The sequence below is a fragment of the Citrus clementina genome, unplaced genomic scaffold, assembly GCF_000493195.1.
Source record: "Citrus clementina cultivar Clemenules unplaced genomic scaffold, Citrus_clementina_v1.0 scaffold_27, whole genome shotgun sequence".
Lineage (NCBI taxonomy): Eukaryota > Viridiplantae > Streptophyta > Magnoliopsida > Sapindales > Rutaceae > Citrus > Citrus x clementina.
In genome coordinates, this window is record NW_006262363.1 from 54,353 (window position 1) to 66,165 (window position 11,813).

General features: G+C 32.3%; 1 protein-coding gene across 1 annotated transcript; it reads left to right on the top strand.

Moving 5' to 3' along the window:
- Nucleotides 1-8,579: 8,579 nt before the first annotated feature.
- LOC18050357 (cytochrome P450 83B1) lies at nt 8,580-10,540 on the top strand. Its single transcript, XM_006445472.2, has 2 exons — nt 8,580-9,548; nt 9,758-10,540. Exons 1-2 carry the CDS (start codon nt 8,637-8,639, stop codon nt 10,367-10,369), a joined length of 1,524 nt encoding a protein of 507 aa, XP_006445535.1. The 5' UTR covers nt 8,580-8,636; the 3' UTR covers nt 10,370-10,540.
- Nucleotides 10,541-11,813: the final 1,273 nt, after the last annotated feature.

Consider the following 11,813-nt stretch of genomic DNA (forward strand, 5'->3'; position numbering starts at 1 on the left):
TTCAATCTAGATATTTTTCATATCATTAGTCACCGTTGGGGTGAACAATCGATTAAAAAATATTTCAATTTTATCTTTGAAGAAGTTCATTAAATAAAATATCTAATATATATACCCTCCGAAGGGAGCATCACCGTATCATGAAGTCGAGGTATATATATAATTTTATTATTGAACTAACAATGGAGCCCGTGGGAAAAATTATCTTGAATTTTCCCTCTCCCGCTCAATATTTTAAAATTGGTTTTTCCTTTTTAAAACATACATATTGTTAATTGCATGCTTACTATAATATTTTCTAGATGATATCAAATATTATTAAGCACGTGCAAATTTCAAACAATATAATGAGATTCATTATTAATGAATTACATGTATCATTATGCATAGAGTGGCACTACCTATCTATATGACATGTTATCATGGCATGTAATCATCCAAAACATAACATATAGAAAAACAATTAAATAATCTTAATTCATGGCTTTCCTAATAATGAAAAATACATTAACCCTAAGCCTAATCTTCATTGAGCTTCTTGTCAATGTCCATCTTCCATAAATTTGTCTTTGTTAATGGACTAGGGAAAATTGGGCTTTAAAATTTATAATTGGTCCAATTTTAATTTTTAAAAGAAATAAATAAATAATTAAAAAAAATTATTAAAATAAAACTTTTGGAGCAAAAATAAATTTAATGTGTTCAATTTTATCTATGTATTTTAATCCATTAAGCCCAATTGAAATTGGGCCTAAAACTAGGATTTACTTAAACCCAAAACTGTTTTTGGATTTAAACGCAAAAATTAAAAATATTTCTGCCCAAAAAGAAAAACTATGGAGCCATAGGGACCTCAATGATAGAAACCATTGAAACCCTAAATCCATCTTTTCCTCTTTCCTTTCTTCCCCAGCCGCCACCAGCAGACTGTTCAGAGACGCCGACCATCTCCGACGCCGAAACACTCGCCGCCACGTCGCCGGAAACGCACCAAACTCGCGCGGGCAGCAAGCTGCGCGTGCAGCGCGCGCTGCTGGCCATTGCTCGCCGCAAGCGCTGCTTTGCAGCGCGCAGCACAGCTGATGGCTGGCAGCGTGCGCTGCTGGCAGCGTGTGCTGCGAGCCGCGCGCTTGCTGGCAGCATGTGCTGCTGGCCGAGCGCTGCTTGCTGCTGGTTGCCGCTGTCAAAAATTCCGGCCTCCGTCACTCCGATCTTGAAAATCCGAGATTAATTTACAAATATCCTAGGCCAATATTGGCTTACAAAAATTCTATAATAGTAAAATAAATCAAGAGAGAAATATAGTGATAAAAAATTACCCCTCTTGTTACAGATCCAAGCGAAAAATACAACAGAAAATCTAACAATAAATTAAGACAAACCATAACATGATTTATTCATATATTAATAAATAATATATATCTGAATAAAATGTGTCACTTTAATACATAAATTTCAAGATTAATTTCATACGAAATTCTTATATATTAATATGAGATGGCTCTGATACCAATTGTTGGGGAAAAATCAGGTTTTTAAATTTTTTATAAAACCTTTTGAAGATCGCTATCATATAATATATAAGAATTTGTATTCTAGAAATCGTACCTTGAAAATCTGATTTGGCTTTTTCCGTTGAAGTGATTTAGGCTCCTAGATCACGATCCGCCACCACCACTCCTGTTAGATCACGATCCTGCACCACCACGCTTGTTAGATCACGAACTGTCACCAATGATCTTCCAGGTTATGACTTAGGTTCGATCTGCACTTAACGTGTGGGCGCCTTTATCACTACCAAAGCAACTAGCACGAGAAAATTTTTCTCTCAACAATAGAGAGAAAAATCTTTTTCTCTGATTTGTATAAAGTGGCTTCTGTCTTTTTCTTTAGAGAAAATAAGCCTTATATATCTCCCTTTAGTGAAAACCCTAGGCTCCAAATAATGCCCTAAATAAAACTCACGTTACTTTTCATTTAATAGGGGACCCACTATGTAAAATAACATAAGGCCCCTTACACATAAGCTAATTAAATGGAGCCTCCCACTAAATGATATATTTAGGCTTTTGACCCAAATAGCTAGTTATCTTGCTTATTAGTCCAGTAGTGGTGCAGTCAATTAAATGAGCTAACCCGGGGATCATTTGGGAACATACAATAGTGGCTACAATAATTAGACATGTAATTAAACTAGCCCAATTATTTAATTCCAAATCTACTCCACTAAAAGATTGGAACTGACTTCCATAATTGTATGCTCGAATAATAATTCGTCTCAAGCCACATTGATTTCTTTACTGCACAATCCTTTGTACCACATCGTTAATTAAATTGATATCTCAACTGTCCAATCAATTTAATAACATCTTATTCCTTGATCCTTACTGGTTTTCTCTAATGATCATTTTCAACATACTAAATATGTTGACACACTCTGGCCAGAGAATTCTATGATCAAGTGCCGAAAACCCATCAAGAGATGTGTTGTACAAATTCTATATTGTTAATCTATAACTCCAATACTCATAAATGCTCCCACTAAGATACCGGGTAATCTTGACCACAAGTATGTGTCATGCCCATTGGTAACTCAAATGGAATAACAATTACAATCATGAAATCATAATTAACTCAAGATTAAGATTACAGTAAAATCAATGCCTATGAGATTTAATAAGTCTGACAGTTATTACAAAGTTAATTAAATCTCATATTTGATCCTGTTCAATGTAGTCGTACTACATCAATAAATTCATACATGATTAAGACAAATCATTCAATGAATTTATTACAGTCTATACCTAAATAAAGTGCCCAACTTTATTTATCAACTGCGAACTAAATTTATTTAATCATAAGATAACTTGTATTTATGTCTTCTGTGAATCCACATGGTGATCACATAAATACATATAATATGATTAAATGGACTTTAATATAAATATTAATGCAATTAAGATATTTGAATAAAATACCTCATTTATTTTATTAATCAGAAAAATTGTTTATTACAATTAAATAAACACATATACTTTTAAAGAGTATATTTTCCCAACAATGCAAATCCACCAGGTGTTGAGTTTCTACCATCATTCACTCTTGAGCTTGATGTTGTTTCCAAGTTCTTGCAACGCTTCTGCTTGGCACAGAGAAGTAAATTTTGTAAGTAAGTACACTCAATCAAATACTTCATACTTAACATCGATTGCATATATTAAAAAAAAATTAGATGATTAGTAATTAACATTTAATTATAGTTGAAATATTGTTTATTAAATTAGTCTAATTGTCTAAGAACGGTCATACAATTAATTTCAACATATAAAAAAACTATTGCAATAATTTATTTATATTTTGAAACATAGCTCAACTATGAATTATTAAAACTAATATAGCTTCACAGTTTTTGCATCAATATCTCTTTTCATCTTTCGCTTATCTTACCAATTTAAATTTAAAATCTATGTTAAAGATGTTCTGTCAATCAATTTAGGCTAGAGATTAATTAAACAATCTAGTAAGCACATAATAGGTATTATTATTAATTGTTCAATTATAATAAACTTTCAAATTGCATTAATGTGATAAGAAGTTATGTTTTGCAATTAATCGAATCATATGCTAATAATTTGCAATATTTATCAGTATGAAATAACTAACTTAGAATAAATTAATTAATTGATTGCTTTTTTCTTAAATTTGAATATCTTGTATTATCTCTAGTAACTGTTTGGTCCACTTAATTACTATAATCCCACCTAACTAAAGTTTTTTGTGCAAATGTATATTTACCGTAACCCACGTTCTCCATTCTCTCTAACAAATCTCTCAATTAGCCACCGAATCATATCCATTAACAGAATAAAAATAAAAGCCACCGATATTAAGCACAATGGATGAATTCATCTCTACTTCTTTTGTATATTCTCTCTAAAGCTTCAAACTCTATTTTAGGGTTATTTTCTTAATTCTTTTGAATAAAGCTATATAGAATCTGGGGAGATTTTTTCAAATATTTATTACCTTTTGTCCTTCACCTTTAATTTCTTAAGTTTGACATCAGTTTTGTTGGCCTCACCCTTGGCTGAAAGCTTTTTCCGTCATGTAGATCGGTGAAAATGATTTGATTAATTGTGGCTCGGAGGTAAGAATAATTGATGGTTGTCGAAGCCAGCAAAAATAAATACCTACTCTAAATAAATTGTGTATAGTGATTGAGCAGGGTCGTGTCCACAGAGATCGGTAATAGTTAAATCTTTTTTAAAATGTAAATTGCAAAATGGGGGGATTGTTGACAATAACAAAAATCAAATTAAAATAACAAGAATGCAAATTAAAATTAGGAAAAGCTTTGGTTGAAGGAATTTACTCAGCTTGAATAGATCATTACTACTTATGAATAGACCGGTTATAACTACTGAGACCCTTTAATAGCCAATCTCTCCTTAACTAGTCGATAACCAAGGTACAACTATTGGTTATTTCCCTAATCAATAGATAACCCTAGATACGATCATAGGATTTAATCAATTGACAGCCTGAAAAATCAAAGAGACGCAAATCCTAATCAACAAACGCATACGATGGTTCATTTAAATTAGATTGTTTATTCTCATAACACAACGCACTGCTATGCTATTTGTCACAAACATTAAAATCTTACGATGAATCCTTTAATTGACAATAGATTAAGTTGATAATTAAATAGTGGCCAATTATCTAATTAACAAACATAATCATGACAATAATTTAGAGAATAAACAAATACCCAAAAAGCAATAAAACAATTAAAGCATAAGAAAGATCTCACAGTAATGATGAATCAAAACTTCATTAATCTTCAACCAGAATAATAGGTTTAGTTCTTCACAGAGAGAAGAGAAAAATTTAGATCTATGGTTTTCTTTTTTACAATAGATTCCCCCCTTCAATTCTCTCTCCCCTCTTCTCTTCTAGAGTTCTTTTTAAATAAATTACTAATATCTAAAATATTATCTAAATATTAAATTCGGAATTACAAAAATAACAAAAAAGACAAAACACGTTAAACTAATAACTGCAGATCCGTAGTTGACAATACGCGTCCACGCCTTATCAACAAAGTTCTTCTGAAGCTCATAATTTCTCCAGGAAAAACAATCATCCTAAAAAATCATCTTGTAGCTCAATTTTAGCACCAATCAATATAATTGCACCTACAAAAATAAAACACAAGTAAATCACTATTATTAAGTGCAAAACATCGATATTAAAGAAAGTAAACAATGCAAAACTAGAGCATAAATTGCACTCTAACAATAATTATTTTTTTTTGTGTTCATGTTTTTAATTTATTGGATTTAGTTCACAATTTATTTTATAACAACTGAAATAGATGTTAATTAGGATAGATTCATTTTCTTGTTTAGTATATAGAATTTTCTACTTTAATTTAATTGTATCTTAATTTTTTTTTATATATATTGTTATGCAGTGAATCAAGAGACCTAGGAAGAAAAAATTATGGTATTCAACTTTCATAAGGATTCAATTGCTCAGTCCACATTAATTCTATCTTTTGTCAACACCAAAATATCATTGGAAAGAGTGCCGCGTAGCTTTTGGTGTATTATCTTTTATTTAAGTATTTGTCAAGGATTCAATGACTAATACATATTTATTTTATCTTTTAGCAACATTAAGTCATTGTAGTAGCATCATGCGGCTTTAAAGTTGAGAAATTAAGAAAAATCATTGAAAATATAGAAAAATCGGGTAAAAAATGAAGTACAGAACAAGTTAGACAAGCAGTGGGACAGGTGCCTGTCTCACATAAACCCACTGATTTTATGGAGTATATGATTTTAGATTTGATTTGTCTTGTCGTAAGCTTCGAAATGGTATAATTATTGTAATATTTTGGCTTACTACTCAGAACCCTAATACATGCAATCTCTCAAATTACTAGAACAAGAGCTTTTATTATTTAAGCTCTACAAAACTCTCTGCTTTGCAGGAAATGCTTCTCACAAAATTGGATGCAGAAATGAGGAGGAGGAACCTCTTTTTATACCAAAACTTGGCTATTGTTCATGCTTTATTTAATTTTTTTTTCTTCTTCTTTTTCGGTCCAGCATCCATTTTTTCTTCCTCTTTCTTCTTTCTCTTCTTCCTCTTTTGTCTTCTTTCTTCTTTTCTTTTGTTCCGGTCAAAGAAGCAACCAATGCATTCTTCTTCAAAATGAGTGGGCCCACCTTCTAGAAGGGTGGTGCCCACATGCCATTTTCATCATTAAATAGATGAGGGTTGGAATATAATCTTTTCAATGTGAATCATGAAGGATCTATTCAAAATAAAAGTGATAAAGATTAAGGCTCCGTTTGGTATAACTTATTAAATAGAGCTTATAACAGTAGAGCTTATACCAATAGTGCTTTTGGACAAAAAATCATTGGGTGTTTGGTTGTCAATAAAAAAATACTTTTGAACCATTAAACTGTGTGATATTTTTTATATTATATATTTTTTAGAAAAGCTCTCTAACCTCTACTTTCAAAAGCTCAAACTTGAGTGAAGGTAGTCTTCTCCCTTACCCATGAGTGAGGAGTAGACATCCCTCGAATATTTGTGAAGGTTAAAATCTGGGCAGAGCTCCATTAGCATTGATGTAAGTTGGTTCCAGTAATTGTCTGATTTGTAAATATCAGTTATAGTCTCATGTAATATGAGTTGTAATCTGAGCAATAGTCTCATGTAATCAAAAAAAAAAAAAAAGCTCAAATTTTGGGCTTTTGCTAGTAGAGGTAAATTAGCTTATTTAAGCTAAAAAAAACTCTATTAAAAAAATAACCAAACACCATAAAAAATTTTAAAAAGTGCTTATGCGATTAAATAAGCACTTATGGCTCTTAAATAAGCCATACCAAACAGGCACTAAGAAAGAACTTAAGAAGCTAAGAGCTTTTAGAAGTCTTTGAAGAAATAATATCAATTTGAAAGGAAAAGAATTTAAAATGAAGAAGAAAAAGATAATTGATAAGAAGTAAGACTAACTGTACATCTGATTGAGGAACAGGCTTGTTAATTCAAACTATTATAACCAATTGGGAATTGAATTAAGTTAACAGTTAACTCGTAATTGAATGTCTAAACTAACAATGTATACAATTACAGCTGAGACTATAAAATTGCAAAAATACTGCTGATTGTGAATCAATTTGAACATGCCAATCCTTAGGAATTCCTTTCAGTATCATGGGATTTAGATCTCAATTACCTTTTTTATTTGAGTACGATGACATCCCGAACTATAAAAAATACCCACTTGTCCAAACGTGCCTATGTCCACTTTATCATTTATATATGAAATGTTCTAATTAAATGGAGCAAGTCCACATAACAATCATTTTCAATTACCCAGCATTTGGAATACAGATGCTTTGTTTCTTCGTTTTTTTAATTTTTTGTTCTTTTTTATTTACTTGATACAACTAATAAGTAAACTCATAGCATTTTCTATCACCTCTTTTTTAGTTGGGAGTATTAGTAAATCAACTCTGTAATGCTCTGCCTCTTTACCATAAAAGCTGCATTTTAATGGCATCAGCTTACAATTATGTGTACTAAGTAAAACAATTCTTTATTGTGACATCTTCATCCTCCAGAAAATACATAAATAAAAAACCACACCATCGTTGTTGTGATTTCATAACAGCATCATCCATCACTTTCCTACAAGCTTTAGAAGGCCGGAGGCTGAAGCACAATCAATTGAGTTGTTATTGCATTTCTCACAGCAAGAGTGCGGCGATTCAATTGACTTTTTGGCACTTTTGATGGACGGAGTTAAATGGTGGGTTTCGGCTTGCGGTTACTTGTGTTTGTTCAATTTTGATAAAGGAAATTTTATTTTTGTTAAAATCCATGAATATTAATTACTACCTTGTTCACTGTTCAGTAAAAATAAAACAACAGTTTTTTTTTTAATTTAACAATATTGTGTTAGAATATACTTCCCAGGTAAGGTTGATAGAAAAAACCAAATTTCAATCAGTATTGGGATTCTGTCCCAAAACAAGCACTTACTGATTACAACTTTTACTAACTTATTTTTCCACCACACAATTTACTCAACTTTTATTTATACCACACAATTTAACTTATTTTAACTATCACTAACTTAAGTTACTTGGCTAGGGCAAAATTATGTTGCAACTGTGGTATGATACCACAGTTGCAATCAGTCATTAAATCCACAGTTGTACAATTGTATTTGTTGGACCCAATGATTAAAAGTAACTGTGGTATCATACACAGTTGCAATATAATTGGACCTACTTTGCTAACATATTATAGAAACCAACATCCCAGATTTTTCTTAAGATATTTCTACAGATATTTTAACATTTTAGATTATAAATTACTTTTCAACACTTAATTTAATCACTAATTGTTGACGAAGACGAAGCCAACAAATTTGTTTCGTTGTGCTAATCGGACAAGCGATAAGGACTTCACAAGAGTACAAAACAGAGCCTCGATCTAATAATATTACTGAACATAGCATTTTTGTTTCCTTATTAATGGATTTGTTTCCTTATTAATGGAGAGAGGCAGTTCTGTTTTTGCAGTGATTAAGCGCATAGAAGATATTAATGGCTTTACTTATCATCATCAACTTCCTTTTGTGTCTCCCCTTCTTCCTCTTCTTCTTTGCTTTGCAAAGGCTCATAACCTCAAGAAATAATACTAAATTACCACCCGGCCCCTGGGGCCTTCCCTTAATCGGTAACTTACACCAGTTTGATGTCTCAAAGCCTCAAGTGTCATTTTGGGAGCTGTCACGGAAATATGGCCCCCTCATGTCCTTGCGTCTTGGTTTTGTGCCATCCCTAGTAGTTTCCTCAGCAAAACTGGCTAAAGAGATATTAAAAACCCATGACCTTCAATTTTGTAGCAGGCCAGCCTTGGTAGGACAACAAAAGTTATCTTACAATGGTCTTGATTTGGCGTTTTCACCCTATGATGAATATTGGAGAGAGATAAGAAAAATTTGTGTCATTCATCTCTTTAACTCTAATAGGGTACAAAATTTTCGACCCATTAGAGAAGATGAAGTTTCAAGAATGATTGAAAAGATTTCAAAATCAGTTGCTGCTTCTAATCCCGTAAACTTAAGTGAGGTAATGATGTCTCTTACCAGCACCATTATTTGTAGAATTGGTTTTGGCAAGAGGTACGATGAAGATAAAGCAACAAGTGGAAGAAGTAGATTCCATGCCATGCTTAATGAAACTCAAGCCTTGTTTGTAAGCTTTTTTGTTACAGATTATTTTCCTTTCATGGGCTGGATTGATAAGCTCACAGGAATGATGCAACGCCTGCAAAATAACTTCCAAGAATTCGATAGATTCTACCAGGAACTCATCAACGAGCATTTGGATCCAAACAGAACTAAATCAGAATTGCCGCAACCGGAGGATATAATTGATATTTTACTTCAAATACGAAAAGATCGTGGATTTAAAGTTGACTTGACTTTGGATCACATCAAAGCAGTGCTCATGGTGAATAATTTTATAAATAGTTATATGTAGACTCGTGCTTAGGCGCAGACTCAAAATTTTGCGCAGATACCCAATTTTACAGTCTTGTAAAATGTTTTATAATGCTGTAAAGTGCCCTTTGACGTCCACCTGAGCATGATTAATTTAATATAATTTTATTTGCTTTTAAGTAATTTAATATGTATATATGTATGTTGTTTGTTTTGCAGAACGTATTCGTTGCTGGAACAGACACGAGAGCAGCAACTGTGGTTTGGGCCATGACTTACCTAATGAAGAATCCTAGAGCAATGAAAAAAGTTCAACAGGAAATCAGATCGTTGATTGGGGGTAACAAAGGCTTTGTAAATGAAGATGATGTTCAAGAACTACATTATCTTAAAGCGGTAGTGAAGGAGACAATGAGATTGCAACCCACAGTACCATTACTAATCCCAAGAGAAACAATTCAAAAGTGCGTAATAGATGGGTATGAAATACCAGCTAAAACACTTGTCTTTGTAAATGCATGGGCGATAGGAAGAGACCCTGAAGCTTGGGAGAATCCGGAGGAATTTTATCCGGAGAGATTCGTTGATAGCTGTATTGACTTTAAAGGGCAACACTTTGAATTAATACCGTTTGGTGCTGGCAGAAGAATTTGTCCTGGGTTGAATATGGGAATCGCAACTGTGGATCTCGCACTTGCTAATCTTCTTTACAAATTTGATTGGGAAATGCCGCCTGGAATGAAGAGCCAAGACTTGGACTTTGATGTTCTGCCGGGAATTACTATGCATAAGAAGAATGCTCTCTCTCTTTTGGCTAAGTATCATGAGTAGGTAAATTAAGGCACCTCGGACAATAAGAGTTTGATCTAAACTAAATATATGTTATAGAGATTGCATGTATGTCCTCAATTGTGCTTCTCATGTTTCCTTTCTTTCTTCTTATGTATAATGAATGTTGATGTCTATGTGCCCATAGGCTGAGTGGTTTTTAATAATTAAATTTCTTTTAGTTCAAAATTTTGGGAGGTAAGGACTAGAGAATAATGGTTACTCTGCTCACTCTCCTATACTAATAAAAAAAAAAGTTGATATGAATGTGAATATTAATCTACTACATTCATTTCGTCTCATATTTTTTCCCCTATATTTTTTGCTTTAGATTTAACTTCTATCACTTAAACTGCTATCTTTTTATATGATTGGATAGAGATTGAAATTTTTGCTGTTCCATCTCAATGTTAATGCTAATTTTATCTTCACACCTTTACTGTAATTTTCTACTTTTACTATTAGATGCTGATAGGGTCTTTTCTTGGAGATTACTTTACCAAAAAAAGTCTGAAAGAAGATTTTATATCGATCGGATAGCAAGCTTGTCCATATAGTTTATGGATTATCTGCAAGAGCTCTTTTTAGTGCGCATACGGTTGTCCCTTCATGTTAGCATATTTATTCTGTCATCAATGAACTTTTGCATTTAAATGGTATCAGTTCAAGTGATGAATGAATTTTACCTATTGCCTATCTTGGACTAAATTTAATTTCAAAAAATGAGCTTCCAGCTTATGACTTATACGTATCTTGAACTTTGGTTTTACGATCACCGTTGGATGGAAGAGTGGCTTGAGTTTGTTAATTGCTTCAGTCCCAGGACTAGTGTTTGGAAACATAAAATTTAACACTCCCCAAAATAATTCAATATACAACCAACTCCAATGATCAACATCCTCAACCAAAATTCTAAGTTTTACTCAAGATATCTCCAGAGTCTCAAAAGATAATATTATAACTAATATTAATATACCTCAGTTTATTCTTAATCCCAAAAGAATAATATAACAAAATTATACAATCTAAAAAGAACAAGATAACTATGATATCCTAATAAAAAAAATCATCTATATCTTCTAACACCATCACGTGGCCAAGATTCAAAATATATTTACAGTCGCTGGGTCGGTTTGGTGTACCTGCAACCTCCTGGTGGGAGGAGGGAATAGAATAAAAGCGGGATGAGTATAAAACTCAGTGAGATCAGTGAGTGGATAGTAGTTTTCGAAAAATTAATTCTTACTTTAAAAGAAATAATTATATCATTTCCAAACACGATTTCATCAAACCATATGCGAGAAACCAATAATAAATCATTTAACATTTAAATCAGATTACTAATCATGAAAATCATATATAATATCATGCCTAATAACTATGGAAATCATATCACAATATCATATAAAATACACAAATCTGAAAATCATCACCAAACAAGTACCCA